This window comes from Ursus maritimus, unplaced genomic scaffold (assembly GCF_017311325.1).
Source record: "Ursus maritimus isolate PB19 unplaced genomic scaffold, ASM1731132v1 scaffold_1, whole genome shotgun sequence".
Taxonomy (NCBI): domain Eukaryota; kingdom Metazoa; phylum Chordata; class Mammalia; order Carnivora; family Ursidae; genus Ursus; species Ursus maritimus.
This window is the reverse complement of record NW_024423343.1, coordinates 71053578-71076376: the sequence shown is the minus strand read 5'-3', so window position 1 is coordinate 71076376 and position 22799 is coordinate 71053578. Positions and strand designations below refer to the sequence as shown.

The 22799-nt window shown below is 42.0% G+C and overlaps 1 protein-coding gene across 3 annotated transcripts in view; it reads right to left on the bottom strand.

Annotated features, from left to right (window-relative positions):
- ACVR1 (activin A receptor type 1) overlaps nt 1–22799 on the bottom strand; it is a 100386-nt gene that overhangs the window by 6267 nt on the left and 71320 nt on the right. For all 3 annotated transcript variants that reach the window (XM_008687000.2, XM_008686999.2, XM_008686998.2), the window contains 2 exons: nt 18565–18840; nt 13811–14008 (listed from right to left, as the gene is read on the bottom strand). In XM_008687000.2, coding sequence (XP_008685222.1) covers nt 13811–14008; nt 18565–18840 — 474 coding nt within the window. The remainder of the gene's footprint in view (nt 1–13810; nt 14009–18564; nt 18841–22799) is intronic.

The following is a 22799-nucleotide window of genomic DNA, read 5'->3' as shown; positions in this document are numbered from 1 at the left end:
TGAAAGAGGTTAATTTCAGCTTAGCAAGGCTTCCAATGCCTTAGAAACCCTTTTTCCCCCAGAAAAATTACTCTTCTTTGTGAAAGAAATTGATGTAATTCTACAAATAGAGACATTTTAAACTTCATCACTTAGAATTAGAAAACTGATTCTTCCCCTTAAAGAGAAGAAACCAAGAAATCCATTTTTCTTCTACCATCAAAGCCTTCAACAATGAGGCCAGGGGACTACTTGGTTTACTGCCCTCTTCCTTTCTCCATGTAACTTTCTTCTATTTCTAAATACCTAACAGGTTGTTTGGGGAAAAGAAAGAAAAGTTGAATTATAACTTTTCTCACAGCCTTTTAATTCCTACGGGTCACCTGAAAAGCTTCAATCCCCTTGTCATTGATCAAAGAAATTAAGTTACTTCACTGCAAGAACCCATTTCACAAATCCCATATAAATACACCTCGTTTATGCAAAAGATTAGCCATGATAAGGAACATGTTTAAGAAGATCTATGCAGTCAGAAAGAACGATTACCCAACATTTGCATCACCATGGTATGGGACTGGAGGAGATTATGCTAAGTGAAATAAGTCAAGCAGAGAAAGACAATTATCATACGGTTTCACTCATTTGTGGAATGTAAGGAATAGCAGGGAGATCGGTAGGAGAAGGAAGGGAAGAATGAAGCAGGGGTAAACAGAAGGGGAAATGAACCATGAGAGACTGTGGACTCTGGGAAACAAACTGAGGGTTTCAGAGGGGAAGGGGGTGGGGGATTGGGATAGGCCGGTGATGGGTATTAAGGAGGGCACGTATTGCATGGTGCACTGGGTGTTATATACAAACAATGAATCATGGAACGTTACATCAAAAACTAATGATGTGCTGTATGGTGACTAACATAACATAATTAAAAAAAAAAAAAGATCTATGCAGGGGCGCCTGGGTGGCTCAGTAGGTTAAGCCTCTGTCTTCGGCATGGGTCATGATCTCAGGGTCCTGGGATCGAGCCCCACATCAGGCTCCCTGTTCGGCAGGGAGCCCGCTTCTCCCTCTCCTCCCTGCTTGTGCACACTCTCTATCTCTGTCTCTCAAATAAATAAAATCTTTAAAAAAAAAAATCTATGCAATTTCTTTAACTTCATTGATTTGACTAAGTTCACTGATACTACATTGTGTTTTCAGTAATGTAAAAATAAATTTCTAGTTGAAACTGTTTAAGTCTAAATAACTTACCCACACTGCATAACTGTAATCATAAAGTGTATTAGTCAACGGATTAAAACCTTTCCTGAAAACCACTGCTTTCAGAAGATTTGTGACCCCTCACCTCAAAGGCCTCATCTCTTCTCATGAGGAGCCCATGAAACTTTAAAACAAAAATACTTCCTTCTAGTACTAAGACATACCACACAAAATACAACTAGACATGGACGTAGAAGGTCATTTACACCTTTTTTAAGGGCTACATGAAGTTATAGGAAATAGAGATGTGCCCTTCACTGTCTTAACTCCTCCAAACGAGAATACATTTAGTAGCCTACTTTAATTTTTTTTTTTAATTTAGCATAATAGCATTACGTGTTCACGGTCACTTAACCAGCTAGTTGGGATCATTTGCCTGGCTAGTTTGGAAAGGGCTAAGTGGGCTTTTCTATAAACGCAAAAGAAAAGGGCATGGGTGGATTTTCAAGACACGAGATCTAGTGATCCCAACGACAAATTTCACTATACAAAGCTGAGGTTTTCCCTCTTGTTTATATTTCCCATACTTTAATCTCATTATCTGCCCCATGTTATAACAAAGGGAATCAAATTTAAAAAGAAAGACCATTTAATCGATTATGTCTGGGATTTAGTCACACCTCTCTTCAACCACTGGTCAGTTGCTGATTGTCTCCATCTTATTCTGGAGAAGCAGGACCCGTGCAAATAAATCCGGGACTAAACTCTAGCAGTCACATGGAACTCCCTCTGGCCAAAGAAAGCAATTATTTTATTTCAATCAATAAAGCACATTAGGCACCTGCTAGGTGTGGAGCACCACATTAAATGTTAAGGATGATAAAAGCTAAGACATGCTCGTTTGTCAAGGAATTCACAATCTGTGGAAACAAGCCCTTCTTTCTTTAGATAATGGAAATCTCGTAAAAAAAAAAAAAAACCCTCAAAAATGTTTTTTTACCCCACTACTATCTTTGCCTTTCAAAATACATTTTTATATGCTAGTTCTTAGATTGGCACACACAGTTTAAGGGATCAGAATGGTTACTGAGTCAGAGGTTGTGCTTGGCACTGGAGATATAAAAATAAAAAAAGATGCAGTGCTGGTAAGGCCGAGAATAAGAGGGAAGGGAAATGTGACAACTTACACACAGGCGTTAGAGGTAAGAGCAGGGAGAAGGTGCAGGGATACGATACTCAGCAAGTCTTAGAGAAAATAAGCAGCTGTGTGGTTTCAGTACCAGACATAACGGGGTGTCACGGAAGCGTAAGTAAGCTCTGCGGGAGCTGGGGCTTGGGCAGACCGAGAAAGATACGGAGACTGCAAGGCAGAGAAGAGGATGGGGATGAGAAACACCAGCAACAGGGGACATGTGTGTGTGGGGGGGAGCGGGGTGAGGACAAAGACAAGGGGTTACAGGTGACCCTCGCTCGTTGTAGAGAGGGAATGCCCTGTGGCTGAAATCGGGTGCACATGAGGGTACGGAGAGCGGGAGGTCAAGGACGACTCAACTGGTGTCAAGGTAGGAAGTTATTTCTAACTGTGCCTCATTGCTGCCAGAAATCGGGAGAGCCAGGCAAAAAAGTGAACTCTTAGGTCCTTTTAAGACGGCACTCAATGAACAACTGCCAAATGATGAGCCGGCAGAGAGGACAGCAGGAAAAGTGACTAGAAACGCGAAGTCCTCTGAGTGCCAGATGTGGGGTGCACGCAGCAAGGCCGCGGCGAGGCGGGGGGGCGGGGCCCTCACACAGCAGTCGCGCAAGGATCGAGGGACCAGGCCCTGCTTCTCCATGAAAGGTGGCTGGCGTGACTCAAAAGGCCACAAGAAAGGAATCAGAAATTATTCATAACCTACTCCCCCACAACTCTTGGCATATGTATCTGATTTCTACAATAATTTTTTCCTGAGCATATGTCTCTTTGGAACTTTTCTATTCTCTGGTACAAATATATCTTTACCAACCAATCTCCCTCCCATGAATTTGCTGCATGGTCCTGAGTAAACCCCTTACTTGCCAGGCCTTAGTTCCAACACCTTTAAGTACACATCACAAAGCTGATGCATAGATCAGAAAGAATGCCCTAGACAGTGCTCCAAAAAGCATGAAATGCCAGAGTTGCATCTTAGACCACTCTCTGGAAAGACAGTCTTCTTTGCGATCCTCCCCACCAAAGCCTTAGACCGGGGTACCATCTTCTCCCCGCTCTGACAGCCGCATCTGGGACCTACAGGTATGTCTGCTTCAAACCCTGCCCTGCTAGCCATCCACCATATCCCCTGCCCCCCTGCCAAATCTTTAGGGGGAGAACCGAGGGAAAAGCTCATTGTGTCTGCATGGGCTCAGGCTCATTCCCCCACCACACTGCTCCACATACCTGGGGGGCACCGGCCACACTAGCGTGGCTTGCGGCTCTAGCCGTAGGGCACCTGTGTCACTCCCCACAGTGCTTCCTTTTGCCCAGGATACCACTTGTCATCATCACTGGACTGTATTTCTCATTCCCATCTACATGTCTGCCCACGCTAGTCCGCCCGACTAGCTCCTTTCATCTCAATTATGACTCAGTTCATGCTTTCTATCTTCTAAGAAGACCCTCCCACCTCGCTACCACAATTCCAGGACCCTAGACAAAGTTCAGTGCCCTCGCTATACTCTGTCACACACACACACACACCCATACACCTCAACCATAGTCGCTTAATCTGTTAAATATTAAAGAGATACATTATTATTTTTTTGCTCTACTGCTTCCCAGAGCCTAAAAGGGAATACCTAGGATATGCATACATATTACTTGAGTGAATATTGATTACATGTCCACAATCCTTTATCCAAAACCCTTGAGGTTAGATGTGTTTGAGAATTTGGGAGTTTTTTACACTTTATAAAGGTAGTAAGAGGCACACTCTCTGTTTATGTGACACCCCAGCAGAGTCTGAGGGACACCCCACAACCAAACACATTTCTGTAGTGAAATATATCAACAGTCCCACTAAATGGGATAAATAAAAGCTATAAATAGACTCATGTCAATTCAAGTGAAGTCTGACTCCTAAATGAGTTCAGGTGTTCTGCCAAGTAAGTTCTGAAACTGGATTCTAAAGCTTGGGAATTTCTCAATCACAGATAAGGGATTATGGACCTGGCTATCCTTTGGATCATCTGAAGGTAAGGTGAAGGGGCATCATGGGGTGTTGGAATCATGTCGATTACATCACAGTCCTCTTTTCCTTCACAAGTCTTTTTCCCTAAAAAAAAAAAAAAAAAAAAAAAAAAAAAAGAACCGAGGACCACACAGGAAAACTTGCTTTGTCCAAGTTCCCAGGTAATTAACAGCAAGGCATCCAATGCCCTGTTTATATTCTAGAATTCTTCCCAACAAGCCAACAGTGACATAATGAACGACACTCCTCTCTGCATTAATCTCATGTCACAAGATGCTCACTGCACTGTCTCTCTCCGCTGTCCTCCAACATGGGCAGTCACCGTGACACCCAGGTAACAGGTGAGGAGAACATAGTCCCTCACACCTATATCCATACAGAGAGCTGCCGTTACCAGTTAACACCTATAGAAATTCTGAAATCTTTCAGAGACTAGAACTTTACAACTAAAGCCATTTAGATAAGAATTAGACGGTTTATGTTTGGCTTCTGGGAGAACTATAAGATAATATAGTGTTTCCTTCAAGAGTGGCATATGAGAAAATTTGAAGTGGTTCATGGACAAAACCTTTGCATCTTTACAGCCAATATCATACTCAATGGGGAAAAGCTGAGAGCTCTTCCTCTAAGATCTGAAATAAGACCAGCATGTGTACTCTCACCACCTCTACCCAGCATGGCACTGAGAGTTCAAGCCACAGCAATCAGACAAAAAAACAAGAAAAAGAAATAAAAGGCATCCAAATCGGTAAGAAAGAAGTAAAACTGCATTATTTTTAGATGACCTCCCACTATACATAGAAAGCCCTACACTCCACCAAAAACCTATTAGAATAAAGGAATTCAGTACAGTTGCAGGATACAGAATTAATACACAGAAATCTGTTGTAATTTCTATGTACTAATAATGAAGTAACAGAAATTAAGAAAACAATCCCACTTACAACTGCAACCAAACAAATAAAATACCTAGGGATAAACTTACCCAAGGAGGTGAAAGACTCCTCCTCTGAAAACTATAAACCCTGGAGAAAGAAACTGAAGATGACACAAACAAATGGAAAGCTATACCACACACTGGAAGAATTAATACTGTGGAGATGTCCACATTACCCAAAGCAAGCTACAGATTCAACACAGTCCTCATCAAAATAACAATGGCATGTTTCACAGAACTAGAACAAATAATCCTAAAATTTGAGTGGAACCACAAAAGACTCCAAAGAGCCAAAGTGATCTTGAGAAAGAAAGAGGTGAAGGCATCACAACCGCAGATTTCCAGACATACGACAAACCTGTAATCATCGGGGCACCTGGGGGGTTAAGCACCTGCCTTCGGCTCAGGTCATCATCTCAGGGTCCTGGGATCCAGTCCTGCATGGAGCTCCCTGCTCAGCGGGGGGCCTGGTTCTCCCTCTCCCTCTGCCCCTCCCCCTGCTTGTGCTCTCCCTCTCAAATAAATGAATAAAATCTTAAAAAAAAAAAAAGCTGTAATAATCAAAACAGTATAATACTGGAATAAGAGTAAACACACAGATAAATGAAACAGAACAGATAGCCAGAAAGAAAAACATGCACTTAAATGGTTAATTGATCAAACACAGAAGAGGCAAGAATATACCATGGGAAAAAGACATTCTCTTCAATAAACAGTGCTGGGAAAACTGGACCACTTTCTCACACCATAGACGAAAATAAACTCAAAATGGATTTGAGATGTAAATGTGAGACCCGAAACTATGGAACTCCTAGAAGGTAACATTGGCAGTAATCCAGACATCGGCCACAACAACATTTTTCTAGATATGTCATCAGGCAACAAAAACAAAAGGAAAAATAAACCACTGGGACTATTCCAAAATAAAAAGCTTTGCAGAGCGAAGGAAACCATCGACAAAATGAAAAGGGAACCCAGTGAATGGGAGGAGATATTTGCAAATGATATATCCAGTAAAGGGTTAATATCCAAAATACAAAGAATTAAGACAACTCAACACCAAAAAATAATCAATCTGACTAAAAATGGGCAGAAAACCTAAACAGACATTTTTCCAAAGAAGACATACAGATGGCCAACAGACACATGACAAGATGCTCAACATCACTCAGCATCAGGGAAATGCAAATCAAAACCACAACGAGGTATCGCCTGACACCTGTCAGAATGGCTAATATCAAAAAGACAAGAAATAACCAATGCTGGTGAGGATGTAGAGAAAAACCCTTGTCTAGGAATATAAATCTGTACAACCACTGTGGAAAACAGTCTGGATGGTCCTCAAAAAAAGTTAACAGAGAAATACTAACCAATACAGTCATTCCACTACTGGGTATTTACCCAAAGACAATGAAAATACTAATTCAAAAAGATATATGCACTCCTATATTTACTGCAGCATTATGTACAATAGTCAAGATACTGAAGTAATCCACATGCCCATTGACAGGCGAATGGATAAAGATAATGTTGTGTGTGTACACATACACACACATACACACACATACACACACACACACATACACACACATACACACAATGGAAGATTAATCGGCCATAAAAAAGAATGAGATTCACCATTTGCAACAACATGGATGGACCCAGAGGGTATCATGCTAAGTGAGGTAAGTCAGACAGAAAAAGACAAATACCATATGAATTTACTTACTATGAAATCTAAATAACAAAACAAATGACCAAAAAGCAGAAATGGACCCATAAATACAAACTGATGGTTACCAGAGGAAAGGGGTGGGGAGATGGGCAAAATGGGAGAAGGAGAGGTACAGACTTCCAATTATGGAACGAGTAAGTCACAGGAATGGAGGGTGCAGCTTAGAGAATCGAGTCAGTGGTACTGGAATAGTGTTGTACGGTGACAGTCGCTACAGCTGTGTGGGCACAGCTTCGTGTATAGACTTGCCGAACCACTATGCTGTACACCTGACACCGATGTAACATCGTACGTCAACTAGGCCTCGATACACTAAGTTTGAAAAAAGCCAAGTTAAAGAAAAAGGTTAATACTGGTACCAGCACGATTTCAATATGGAAAACACCCCAAAGGTAGTATGTGTATAAATGAATTTAGTCTCACCAGAAAGAAGGCCTGTGAACACTGCTCTCCAAGATTCAAAAAGGTATACCCAAGATTTGTGTTACTTCACTGAACATTCCTAACAGGAGGCCTTCAAACGTTTTTCGTGCCGTGGCGCACATCAGACACCGCTAACAGGTAAATGCATGAGGCTGCTCACGGCAGAGGGGACGACAACGCAGGAGGTTCTGGCCCCCCGGGTCCTGTCTCACTGCTGGAGGTTTAAGAGAATCAGTATCTCAAGGCATTTCTGTAATCTCACGGCGCACACTCGCTGGGAGCCCTGCCTTACCCCACGCCAGGTACTCCTTTCTGCAACAGCAAGGGAGCTGAAGAACAGCTCTGGCTGCTCCCTGCTAGGGAGAGTACACGCGTGGCATGCCCTCATCCCTCTACCCCTACTGCAACCCGCGGGCATATGGAGCCACGCACACCACTCAGGCCAAGACTGACTGTGTTCTCAGAGATGTGTGTTAAAATTATACGAGTATTCCTATTATCGAGATTCTCGTCAGTGTCACGTAGCACACGATCTACCGATCACCGTGTAGTCAGACCCTATGAAGTGTACACGTGAGTATCACAGTTAGCTGTCAGGGGAGAGGACAAAAGGCCTCGGAGAGGTACACAGCCATGGTCTGAGTTAAGCTATGAACAGGATGTCTCCGATCGGGTGTAGTGCCAACACCTAGAGAGAGAAACGTTCCACGAGAGTCCCAAAAAGTTGGCAGCTTCCGGGGTCTCACAGGAGAGGAAGAATGTGTCACTGAATGCTGGGCTGTTACAAGGTTTAAGACCCTGATACTTGAACAATGTTCTGCCAGACTCAGGCTATGATTTCATGAGGTCAGTTGACTGCTCTCCTCTGGTCTGGATCTCTCAATCAGGAACATGAAATTCTGGGAATCAGTGGGAAAATATCCTTCTTCCCCCTCCACCTCCATATTCCTTTCCCCAGCCACTTAACGAAAGGCTGAACAAAACAAAACAAAGCACGTGAAAGAAATGACTCTAATGAATATGAAAAAAAAATTCCCTAATATGATGATTCTTCCCCTTGTTCAAACCTTAATATACACCAGTGGGAAAAAAAACTTGAAATATGGTGGATATCAAGTTGCTGAAGAAAATAAAAGTTGTCATGGTTTCCATACACAAGCCCATCGTGCTTGGGAACAGAAGCACATGCAGCTCCCCAGCAAGCCCAGGATTACTGAGAATAAGTTGGTGTTTGACACACAGGCTTTGGAAACCTATTCTAACAAATAGTTCCTCGACCTCAACCCATAGTAGATGCAGCCTGGCCAGCAAGCATTTTTCTATGAGATACATTTTCACACTGGAATCCATCCCTAAATAAACAAAGTCAGTAACACTGAAACAAGAGAGTGTGTCCACCCAGTCCTCTGGTGGGAAGTGAAGAGGGAAACAAATGTAGTGTGTGAGTGCAGGATTGGCATAAGGAAAGGTGGAGGAAGGCCAACGGAGAATCACTCGAGTGGCCTTATCACTCATTTCCAGTGAACAGCAGGTACCCATGGTTGTGTTACTAAACACTTACTACATGTCAGACACACACAGGGTGCTTCACGTACATGAGCTCAGCTCATCATCAGAACTCTTGGGGCGCCTGGGTGGCACAGCGGTTAAGCGTCTGCCTTCAGCTCAGGGCGTGATCCTGGCGTTACGGGATCAAGCCCCACATCAGGCTCTTCCACTATGAGCCTGCTTCTTCCTCTCCCACTCCCCCGCTTGTGTTCCCTCTCTCGCTGGCTGTCTCTATCTCTGTCGAATAAATAAATAAAATCTTTAAAAAAAAAAAAAAAAAAGAACCCTTTAAAGTAAATACTATTACCGGCAACATTTTTTGGATGATGACACCATGCACGTGACCGAGGCAGACAGCATGACTGCAGAGCCTGAAATGTGAAGGCTCACACCGTACCGCCTCGGAAGAGCCCGAAAGCGGCAGCACGCAGCTGCACAGGGGGCACCCGCGCCGCGGCTTCCCCCGTGCAGGGCTCTGGGCCCGGGGAAAGCCACAGCAAGGAAAGAGAGAAACACGGCACAACCAGGTACTTAGCAACCAAACACAATGAAGGAACAGGATCTGTCCTACCATGCAAACGTGCTTGCCTACAAACTGGGTGCACTGCCTTTTCAAAATTTCTAGCGTACTGACGACAGTGAAGTATACCTGTCACATAAATGACCAAGTTATATGACATGAAACTGCAATGAAATATAGACTATGAGCTGCATGACGCTGAACAGAGGCTCGAGCTGCTCAGATGATGCTGTGGTCGAAGGTGCTGGAGGATGGATGGTGAAGATTATCTTACTTGGGTTTTCAACCCTTGAGCAGATGACCACAGTATTAGAACAACACGCCTATCGGGTTTCTGCATGTAGAGATCCAAACAAGGCATAACACTGAAAGCTGAGGCTCCAGAGAAAGGGCTTCTGCCTTGGAGAGGGAACATACTACTGAGGGTTACTTGGAAGGGGCGACTCAAGGTCTTCTATCAGACCAAAGCGAAATGGCACAAGTCCACAGTAAGGATGTATCTATTTACCTATGCAATCCCCATGCAAAGTTCTGTCCTCGCACCACACTCAACTCAGGTAAGCAGACACAAATATATCCATAGAACTATCAAAGGAGGAAAAAAAGAATACTGTCAGAGAAGTAGGAAAAATCTAGAAAGAAAGGCCAGGGCCTAGACACAAGACTCTTAAAGATGAAATGAACCCCTCCTAAGCTTGCGAGAGAGCAGGTGTCACCTAAAGCATCAGAAAAAAAATCACGGGCATCCTGCTCAGATAGACTGTCAGCATCCTGGAGGCATCTATGACCCAGCCTGGGAAGACTGACTGATCCCATTTTAACATGAGATCTCAAGAGTATGGCCCCTGACCCAATGGTAATGTGGGGATCACCTGTGGCCCTGTTAGAAAGGGAGGTTCTCCGTCCAGACCTCCTAAATCAGAAACTCTGGGGTGGCAGGCCCAGCATTCTGTTTCTAGATGAATCTGACGGACACTCAGTTTAAGAACTATTGATCCAGGCAAACCCCTGCCTTAAGCTGACACCCAAAATTCACCCAGGAAAGGTGAGAAAACCATTTTCCTTTCTACCAATTCCAAATTCGGTATCCAACTAAACATAGGAAGTAAATTCCAAAAGACACTACTGAGAAGTCTTCAGATGTGCAAACGGACTTAATTCTCATTTCCTGTACAGAAACAGCATGAAGTTTATTATTAGCAGCAAATAAATGTAACATTCCAATGAAAATACAAAATGCAACATATTTTTATACTCATGGTTCACTCGAGGATCATATTGCTCCAGGAGAACTATCTGGTCATCAATTTTTATCATGGACTCAGAAACTCAAAGGATACATAACTATAATGACCTTCCTAAGATATTCATATATTTAAATGAGGTACATTTTATATGCAATAATTTCAAAAATATATATTCTTTTAATGACAGCTCCTAAAGCTGGTAAGAAAGTGAAATAGGTACATCGCACCCTGGGGTGAGCGGGATATTGTAAATTAGCACAACTCTTATGAAAAGCAATTTGGCAATATGTGTCAAGCCATAAAAACCTCCATACTCTTTGACCTATTAGGTCTACTTGTTTTCAGATTAAGAATTAATTCCCCAAGTGAAAAAGTTATATGAACAAAGGTACCTACTACAGGCCCCGAATGGAGGAGATGGGATGTCTGAAATATGAAAATGGCTAATAAAATATCACATGACCACTTAAAATAAAAACAGACTATTTCCCGTTAAAAGACACACTCGGATGAAAAAGATACAGAACTGTAACTACGCTATGATGATAATGAAGTCAAAAACATACAGGGTGCACAGAGAAGAAGTGGAAAGGCACACGGATGTTAGAACGTAAGGGCAAATTTTCTCTTGTTTTTCTTTCTACTCATTTTCATTTTGGGGTAGTAATAACTAAAATATTAATAATCAACCTAGAAGTGTTCAATCCCACGTGCAAACCTATTTTGAGTCCAGATAAAGGATTTCCATCTGTGCGCGTGCGCGCGCCTGTGCACATTTATGGGAGATGGGGGTACTAAAAAGAGAAGGGGAAAATATCAAATTAGTCACTGCCAAGGGACAGTAACTGATTTAAAAGGAGACACAACATACCCTTACCTCCCACTAAAAATCCAACTACACCACAGAAGAGAAGTTCAACCCACAGAATTTTAGGAACCAGAGAGCCACCTAAATGATGACGTAACAGGAAGTCGATCGATCAAACAACCAAAATAGTCCCTCTTCCTCTACCCTTCGTGATTTTTTTCTGCAAAAGAACGTTAAACACAGAACAGATGATGCAAACGACCATTTGTTGAGCTCAATTTTAAACTGATGACTCTAATTTCAAATGGACTCCTATTAAGCACAAGTGATCTTTAAGAGCCACTTGGGTTTATGCCTGTAACACAGGGAACGCGTTTGCAACATGAATTCTTACAAAGCCCAAATCCCACATTTCTGCCAAGCTCAGCTTTCATCGTGCAGGCCTGCTTGGAGCGGCTCCAGCCCAGCCGCCGCTGGCCGGCTACCATCCTGGCCTCGGGATATTAGTTTCCTCTTCACTGGGGGCAAGTTCCCCAGTGCATGGTTTATTATGACGCCAATCCTCCTCTAAATTGTTCGCTGAAATAAACAAATTAAAATTAGATTTTCAGTTCCAAGATGCTCAAGGATTCTTGGGGAGGGGGTAAGCAAATGAAGTCGATGTGTAATTCCAGGCAAAGTTCAGAACTTCATAAATCAGCAAAACAATCTCCCTGTTGCAGATAATTCTCAAGGCACTTTGATGGCACAAAATGCTACTCAGTAAGCTCCCAACGATTGAGAAACAATTACCAAGAAAATGTTCATGACTCCATCAGAAGAAAGAAAAGAAAAGGAAAATTAAAAGAACAGTCAGGTAGCAATGCATGTATGTTTATGTTTAATCTGAAACATTGCTTTTAACAGACTCTCTAAGGGTCTCAAAGCCAGACACACTCTGCTGTTAGAGAAAAAAAAGAAAAGAAAAGGCGGCAGCAGCCTACCATGAAGGCATGCCAATTTGAATTACTGCACACGAAAGCTAGGGTAAATTACTCCGATGCCGCTTTCCTCAAAGAACTTCCTATTCTCTGGCTATGTTGTTCAGGAAAATTATGATTGCCCCAAGAATCTCAAACCTTGAGCATTCACACATTATTTCTTTCATACTTCAAATCCAGGATTCTAAGGAGTCCTAGGAGAGGAAAGTATCTTTTGAAAATAAATATAAATCTAAATATATGGCATTTGCCTGTTTTTCTGGAACAATTTCAGACATGTCCTCTGAAAGAAGACTTCCAGTTGAGAAGACAGAAGTTTATTTAAGTGATTCAAGAAAGTCTGCCATAAAATCCACTTTGTGAGTAGATGGGGCAGGTGCAATTTAGAACAGTATACTTGGCGCTTTCAGAATACAATGTACTTCCAGTAAAGTTCAACAGTGTATTTGTGGCTGATTTGGATACATGAAAGACAAGAATAAGTTAAGAGTTTACTGTAGGGGTCACAGGTTTGAAAGGACGGACATAGGCTTCTGTAACTATGAAGACAACGCATTTCATAAAACTTACTCATTGGAGGACCAGCACTAGCCACCCACTCCGGGCTTCCTGAATCTGAATTTCACTAATTCAGAAGGTACAGCCTTGCTTCTTACAAAGAGGTGAATTCTGAATGTGCAACCTGAGCCTCTTCTCAATAACCCAAATTTAAGAAGTAAAAATATCTAAAATAGAATTCACCCTTCAATTTACTGAAGCATTCTTCTCATGTTAAATTCCACTTGTGAGAAGAACAAGGGAAGAGAGAGGATGGGAAGAAAGGCAGAACAGGAAAATGGGGAAAGGAAGGAATGAAATATGGACTATTCAAAAGAAAAGCCAAAGAATAACTAGTCTTCTCCGAAATTTTTTTTCCCCCAAGAGTCAGGCAGTGTTTATTGGGGGCTTATACTCAAGCACCAGGGAGGCAGTGCCAGGACCAGATGTCCCAGCCCGAAATATTCTTTTTCAACCCTCATTTCCTCTTGTGTAGCTAAAATATAATGCCATTACATTCCACCTACTAGCCATAAATCAAATATAGATGCTGATAGCTTGATGTATGATTCAAGGAATAAGTATGATTCATGGAACAACGTGGACTTAAATATTTCCTTTGCCCTTTTAAAGACAGCAGAACCAAGAGGACTCAGGGAAGGACATTGCTGTATTAGATCACGTACTTACCGTTGCTGACCATACGCCTGGCCACTTCCCACAAGACAAGTCCAAAGGCCCAAATATCAACTCTCTTGTAAGAATCGAAACAGTCCACCTGGATGGTTTCATCTAGAACTTCAGGGGCCATGTAGCGTTTGGTGCCCACACGGGGGTTGTTCCCCACATCGAGCTGATTGGTACTCTGGGAATGCATGACTGCCAGGCCTGAAAGGAAGAAGACAACAACGTGGGTCAATTTGCTTCCTTTCTCACACAGGGTTGCTGAAGGATGTTCAAACTGACCCCAATCTGAAGCGCCCTCTTGTGGCAGTCCTGGTCACTGCTGCACTATACCCAGAGTAGGTAATCTCTGGAATACTGTGGGAAGAGGACTTCCGTGACAACAGAAAAAAGAACTAATGCCAGAACCAGACTGAAGCTCTTAGGTTAACACCTGAACCTCTGAAACAAAAAGATCTGGATGAATAATAAACCAATGCACCAAAGCAATATGAGGCCAGTATTTCAAGTCCACAGGAAAACAGGCTCACAGGTTAAGTGGGAACCTCCAAGGGTTTTAGGAGAAGTAAAGCTCTCATATTCCCTCACAGCTCCCAATAACGTGCAAACACAAATTTCCAACAGGATGAGGCAGAGAATTTGAGGTAATGTATTACTACATAAAAGGCGGGCTACCATAGGCATTGTTCCATCCCTTTAGGAAGAGCTGCTCACCTGAGAAATAGCCATGCTGACCAAACCCACAGGCCTTTCTCTACAGTCATGCATGCAGACAGCGTTAAACTAGACCTCGATTCAAAGCACAACTCTCATGCTAAATGGCTTTGAAGCACTTTCTTACACCATGACTCATTTCAGAATTCTTCAATTAGAGAGACCTGGCATTCCTTGCCGACCGGGAGGGTTAGGCAGATACATGCATGATTCATTTGAGAATGAAATTACTTTTTGATGTATGTGCTGACCAACTCCAAGTGATTCCTTTAACACTCAAAATAATGAAAAGTGCCAAATTGGAACAAGCCGCCTCTGTAAACCTTTGCAACCCAATGATCCCTTGGGGATCCCTCAAGCCTTCTGTGGAGAATGCTTCTCCTCCCACTCCATGGCTTTGAATGTGTGGGACGATGACTCCTTCTCGCGCCACAGAGATGGCACATGGTATCGCACCCTTAATAATTGGCAGAGAAATCAGCAACTGCATTCACAACATCATACTGGCTCCTCTTTCCCCAATTCTTCTAATCAACCCCAGATTCTACGGCCACAGTGAACATCTCCTGAAACATGGACACCTCTCTACCGTTTCCAGAACCAAAGAGCCAAAATAACAGAATATGAAAAGGTGCAGTTTGAATAGATCATGGCAATACTAGCTGGAGCAGTTTAAAAATATGTCCACAAGTTCTTTGAAATGTCTCCCTTCAGGAGGCGAAGCTCAATTCCCCATGCCTTGAGTGAGGGCTGGACAGTCACACACAACATGGCAGAAGTGAATGGAGATCAAAATTAGGACATCAACAGCACCATGGCTTCCTCTCCGCTCTCTCTCAGGTCTCTTGTGTTATGAGGACACTCAGGCAGCCCTGTGGAGAGGCCTCCCAGACAAGGGACCGAAGCCTTCTGCCAATAGCCATGTGAGTGGAGCCATCCTGGGAGTTCCTCCAGCCCTGACGAAGCCTTCGGACGCTTGCCGCTCTCATCGACAGCTTGACTGCGTGACCCCCACAAGATCCTGAGCCAGAACCAGGGAGCTAAGTCATCCCAAGATTGCTGACCCTCAGATGACTATGTGAGATAACAAATTTGTGTTATTTTAAGCTGCTACAGTTGTAGAGGTAATGTGGTACCCAGTAACAGATAATTATCACGCTACCTAAAGAGACAAAACATCCGAATACAATGTGTAAACCTTGGCTAAATTCTTGTTTGAGAAAACTAGAAAAATCTTGGGGCACAGTCATTAAGCATCTGTCTTCGGCCCAGGGTGTGATCCCAGGGCTCTGGGATCGAGCCCCGCATCGGGCTCCCTGCCCTGCTGGGAGCCTGCTTCTTCCTCTCCCACTCCCCCTGCTTGTGTTCCCTCTCTCGCTGGCTGTCTCTCTCTCTGTCAAATAAATAAATAAAATCTTAAAAAAAAACAAAAAAACAGGGGCGCCTGGGTAGCGCAGTCATTAAGCGTCTGCCTTCGGCTCAGGGCGTGATCCTGGCGTTCCGGGATCAAGTCCCACATCAGGCTCCTCGGCTGGGAGCCTGCTTCTTCCTCTCCCTCTCCCCTGCTGTGTTCCCTCTCTCGCTGGCTGTCTCTCTGTCACATAAATAAAGAAAATCTTAAAAAAAAAAAAAAAAAAAAACAGGAAAAATCTGAAAATGGACATTAAATGATACTAAAGAACTATCGATAATTTTAGGTGTGATAAACTGTGATTATGCGGGAGATACATTTTGAAGTATTTAGGAGTCAAGTGTCGTGATGTCTGTAACTTATTTTCAAATGTATGAGCAAAGACAGATGCCCAGCTACACAGAAATAAAGGAAATATTGCAAAATTTTAACAACTGTTGAATCTAGGTGTCGTGCATATGAAAGATCATTGTACTTCCTATTCTTTCAGCCTTTCTGTATGTTTCAATTTTTTATAATAAAAAGTTAGAAAAACAAATAGAATACTGGTATTTTTGCCTTATCAATAATAGAACATGATTTCTAATGAATGATTCTTAATTTCTGGGTATAAAGTGAAAAATTACACACAAATGATGATCTTAGAGCAGCTATCTTCTGTACCAAGGAATTATTCCCTGGATAGTAACACCTTAACACACGTATTTGTACAAATCCATGTATCTAACTGGAAGGCTACCAGCGAAAAGAAAGAAAAATGAATGACTAATTAGTTGGACTTACTGAAAAACACCTCTGACTCCCTATCAAGTCCATAACCAAAGCCAACAGCTTCCTCAATTTTCCATCTCCCCTAGACCACTGGACTATAACAGCTACCATCTGAATGCTTATTATTTGCCAAGGAAGTATAATCATTTCTGAATTTTATAAGAACCATGAGAGGTACATAGTAATTGATTTGAGTAACATGAATAATACTTGAACACAGCGTTATGAACATTTGAAACAATACAGAATTACAGCGCACAGTGTCAAACACTAAAGCATTCCTGGCTAAGCCCCCAATAGAGGATAAGCAGTCCTGCACTTCGGGCAGGTACATAGACAGATTAAAATACCTGCATAGATATACAGGGTGATAACTAGGAAAGCCAGGATTCAAGTCCAAATCACCCTGCTCCAAAAGCCAGGGCGTGGCCATAAAAGTCCTCTACACCACAAAAACTTAAGAGCCATACCCTTTCACTGCTATCCTAAGTATTTTTCTTCTCACACTTGCAAAATATCGTAAAATAATTCTCAGCAGGAATGCAGACTTTAAAGAAATTCAAAAGAAATACATTTTCCAGACATGTCACATCCTTTGTGTTTAAAAATAAGAATAAATTTTATCATTTATATACAAGAGCTAATATTGTCCAAACCTTTATCAGCCTCACAATAACTACAATGATATGAATATAATATAAACCATGTTTTAATCAAATGGAGCGAGGACTCTCAGTAGTCCACTGAAATGAATAACCAATAATACCATTCAGTTCTCATTAGCGTAATTATTCAGCCAATATCCAAGTTGCATATGGTTTTATATACAGTGTCACTATAAATGAAAATAATCTTATTTATAATACAATTAAAGCTACACTGAGCATTACCCTAACACCACAGGAATGAGATATCCCAGCAGGACAAATTGTGAACTGGTTCAGGAATTTTTTTCCTCTTTCTTGACTGATACTTTTGCCATGGTTACAGAAAAACAACTTTAGAAGCCATTTTTATGATGAACTCATCCCATAGGTGTTTTTTTTTTTAAGATTTTATGTATGTATGTATGTATGTATGTATGTATGTATGTATTTGAGAGCGAATGAGCAGGAGGGAGAGGGAGGGGGAATCCGAGGCAGACTCCACACTGCACGTGGAGCCCAGCACAGGGCTCCATCTCATGACCCTGAGATCATGACCTGAGCCAAAACCAAGAGTCAGACACTTAACCAACTGAGCCACCCAGGTACCCCTCACTCCATAGGTTATTTTAAATTTGTGTAAAGGTTTGTGAAATCAGAATGCTATAGACTACTGGTTGCCCCTGAGGGTGGGCTGGTCAGGAACTGACTGAGCAAGCAGTTCACTTGGAAGTGACTTTCCAAGATAATGCGAAGGTCTGAGTTTCGATACAGATTTGGATTTTACAGCACTTGTCAAAACTGTGAGAAGGTATTCCCTAAGATTTGTGTATTTTGCATGAAATGGGAATTTTACCTGGAGAGAAAAAAAGTCAAAAATAATAGGCTGTAGGGCACGACAGAGTGGGATACACGCTGAAGTCGTCAGAAGAAAGGGCTCTTTTGTCCGCAGTTCACTTGGGAATGTATCAGTGATTAAAGATGGATTGATGAGTGGGGAGGGACGGATATGTGAGAAAGCTTACGAACAGTAAAATTTTGATGGGAGAATCCAGGTAGTGGGTATATAGCTGTTCACAAGGAAGTTCTTTCAATCTGCCTGCGTGCTTGAAAGTCTTCATAACAAGATGTTACGGGAGGGGGCATGGATGCGACCTAGCTAAATGATGGACTGCAACAAAAGTAAAAACTGTAATTAAAAAATATTTTTTAAACTTTACCCAAATCTGCTATGCAACACTGTCCATTCTTCTTAACCAGGATGTTTTTGCTCTTTAAATCTCGATGAGCAATGGCTGGCTTCCCTTGGGTCCCAAATATCTCTATGTGCAAATGTGCAAGACCACTAGCTATGGACAGCACTATTCGCAGGCAGCTAACAGTATCCAGAGTAGTGAGCTGAAGATAGTCATACAACGATCCCATTTCGTGGTAATGTGTGATTAACCACAGCTGGGTACTGGAGTGTCTTGATGTCATGTCTGAAGCAATAAAACCTAGAGAGAGCAAGAACAAAATTAGCAGACATATAAGAATTTCACATTATAACTTAGTATACAGAAATAGTGACCCATACAATAGATACCACCTGTAACAAAAAGTAACTAAACTAACCAACTACCATGAAAGGAGGTTTAGAGAGGCATCAACAGAAAAACATAATACTCTTAATACTACCAGTACCAAGGTACTGCTAAAGAATAGGAAATGTCCATATTTATTTTCATTATAAATAATCCTTTAAAAAGATTTTACATTGCTTTACGATTCAGATAGGAATAATATCTTGGTGTTTATCCGTGATGATAGTATCAAACATCATGTTCATATTCCAAGTGCAGATTACTCATCAGTCACCCAAAAAGAATAAAAAACATAGAAGCGAAACACCTGTGTTCTAGTATTGACTGTGCCTGTGATTTGTTGTATAACACTAGACAACTCATTTAGGTTCTCTGGATTATCTCCGTTCAGATGTAAGACAAAGGGATAAGTTTATATTAAATGACTGACTACTCATCAAATAAAAAAGAAACCAAATATAATAAACATCTGTGATGCTCTTTGTCAGTCACACAAGAACACCAAGATGATAGCGTCTGTTGCCCAGAAAAGAGGACAGATATAGGAAGGAAAAATTACAAGATCATGGAACGAATATAATGAAAGTACTGGTAGATCTGCAAAGGGCAACATGAGTCCAGAATAGGGAATCCTAGTAATTCAAACAAGATGTCACAACAGGCTTCCATTGAGAAGTGATAACTGAAGCGGTCTCGAAAAGAAGTGAGATTTGACAGATGTCAATAAGGAAGTAGGAAGAGATTTTCCTAGACATTCTGAGGGGACCCTTGAGCAAACTGAATGAACTCTAGAACTTCCAACCTACAAAATAAATTGTGATATGTGCGCTTGCCTTTCCTGCTACAGACATGCTTTCCACCCACTCGCTCACACATTCTCTCTCCATATATGTTTATATATATTTATACATGTATTTTTATATATACATAAAAAAATACACACACACCCCTAATGGACACATGTACAAGCAGTGACATCTGGGACTTATAAATAAAAGAATATTAAAAAAAAAAGACAGGTATGGCTTGAGGCAGGATTATAGGACTTGTGAAAGGATGCAGGAAAACGGAAACACGCAGAACACGCCTCGCACTTGCACAGAGCGTGATTTAAAGTCTGTGCCACTTTCATATACGTTTTCTCATAGGATTTTTATCAATACACCAGGAACACAGGTATCATTATACTCTGTTTATAAATAATGACAGTGCTGCTAGGAGATGCCAAATTACGCATCACGTCAGTTAAGTTGTCGCTGATCCCAAGTTTGGTGCTGGCCGCCTGGGCACACCACAGCTTGTGCAGGAAACTCTGGGAAGAAAGAAGTGTCCCCTATTTGATCATCGTCATCATCAACAATAGAAGCAGCTAGTAATTACTGGGACTAACAAGGTGCCAGGCACAAATCTTCTACACACTCTGCACGAGATCCTCCAATACACAGGAAGGAGGCAGACGACAGCGCCGACATTAAAGCTAGTAATGGTCCCCGAAAGCCTGGCTCTAGAACCCATACTCTTACCCACAATGCCAGACCGCCCCCAAACAGGCTGACTTCTACTCAGAGAAAGACAATGTGACACTTGTATCCAGTGGACATCTGCGAAGTGAACAAAGTAGTTTCCGCACCTGGACCCCTACATCTCTCTCCCTCGCCCTCTGAGCCAGTTCCCACAGGCAGCCTCAGACTCTCACTCCATCCTTGTCTCCAGTCCATCTCTGTGGCCCCACAGCGATTTCTCTTGGGGCCCTTCACTGGCCATGATACGAATAATCGAAATGTGTACTCAGTTGCTAGTTATTCTTACTAAAGAAAACATTTCTACTTTATCATTTTAAACCAAATGATATGAACTGTTAATGGCTTTCAAAAATAAATATTCTAAACTATAAGTACCACTCAAAAGAAATGAAATTACTGTTGTGTATTTATGTAGCCTCTACTGATTTCTCTGCCCAAGGGAGAAGAGCCTCTGATTAAATAAATAAATAGATAAATAAATAATAAATAAATATTTATGCTCTCACCTTCCCTAAGCCCCTTAGGTCTTAGAGGAGGATTTTGTCTGTCCCGTTAATTATGCTCTAGACCTTCCGGAAAAATAACTTTTTAACAGGCAGGATTTTTTTTTAACTGTTTATCTCCCAAGTGTGAATTACAGAACTACATTTGTTTCAAAATGCTAGAGCATTTTAATGGCATTTTTGCGTTTTCGGTCAAAGCACTCTAGTGTTAATGAAGGCTGAACACTGGCACAGCCATTGGATGTGTTCATAACGGGGAGGGAAAGTGATTAGAGCAAAAGCCTCTTAATTTAACGGCCAAAGCCATCCTTCTAGGCTCCTCAGGAAGGAAAATAAAACCCAAAATCTTAAGTGAGGTCATCCATGGCCCTTGTGAGCCTGTCCCTGGCGACTCTCCCAGGAGCCAGGCCCCGGGCAGCTATGACAGCTGAGGACTGAGGCCATCACAAAGTGGGCCCGGGGGCTGCAGAGCACGGGGCCCCAGAGCTGGACCGCTGGCTGCCAAGACTGGCTCCACCATTTCCGAGCTGGGTGACCTCACACAAGTCCTATAAAATCTCCACCTTGGTTTCCTCATTTGTAAGATAAGGATAACGTCATCAGCAACCTCAAAAGGGGTACTGTGAGAATAGAAGAGTTAATTATAGGTACAGTGCTTCATATGATGCCTAACACAGGAAGTATCAAGAATAGCTGGTTACTATTACATTTCAGAATAGCTCAGGGTTCAATTAAAACCACAACAATTCTGCAATGTAATATCTTTTGCGGGTAACGTCCTTGACTGCCACCGGGTCTCAGGGAAGTCTGATTAAATGTTGAGGCGGTACCTCTCCAGAGTACGGGGTAGTTCTAGAGACGGAGGCTGGTGACGGCTACACAGTGTGAATGTACCAATGTCACCGAACTCTCCACTTAATATGATTAAAATAGTAAGCTTTATATTTTACTACCATTGTTTTTAAAAGCATGTAAGGTGAGACTTTGGAGTAAAATTCTCACATTAACTCAACTCCCTTGGTCTTAGTAATGAGCGAAAGAATGCTCAGAAACAGATAACTTTGCCCCAAAGTCACAGAGTGGGCCTGTTAGAGGTGCTGAGAGTAGAAACCAGCGTCTCCAATCCCCTGGCCACTGTTCCTGCCACCACCCAGCACAGCCTCCATTACTCCCCTTGTCTGTTGACTTCTATACCAGACAGAGCGGAAGGAAGAGTTGAAAGCCAAATCTAGTCATTTGAAAGATATTGTTGTAGGAGGATAAACAATGAGGGCCCAGAGTTTTATATGTATGCATATATGTGTAGATGTGTGTGTGTGTGATTTATTTATTTTGAGAGGCTAGAGTTAGCAATACTCCAGGGTAGGAGGGAAATCATGATCCAGTATTTGATACAAGATGCTCCTTTGACAGAAAAGGAAATGATCACAGAAAGCCTTGAAGTCTCTACATCCAGAAAACTGGTAAAGCAAGGAAAGAACTTTAGCCAAGTTTCGCCCCCCAAAAAACCAAAACCCAAAACAAACAAACAAACAAACAAACAAAAAAACTGGTGCATTTCTATGAGCTTTCTTAAACTCAAAAGAACTACACAGTAAAATCAGTCCATATAGCTTAAGTATGATGAAGGTAGAAAGACCTCATGAATACAGAATTTCCCTGGATCACCGGGTAATAAGAAATGAACAATGTTTTGCCCTATGTGGTCCCTCTAAGGGAACCTCACCTCTCACACGAATCATACTGCAAAGGTGACTTACAGATTTCTCTTATGATTAAATCCAAGTTAATAAATATTTACCGAGCACCTAGCATGTACAAGGTACTGTCCTTAGTACTGCGTGTG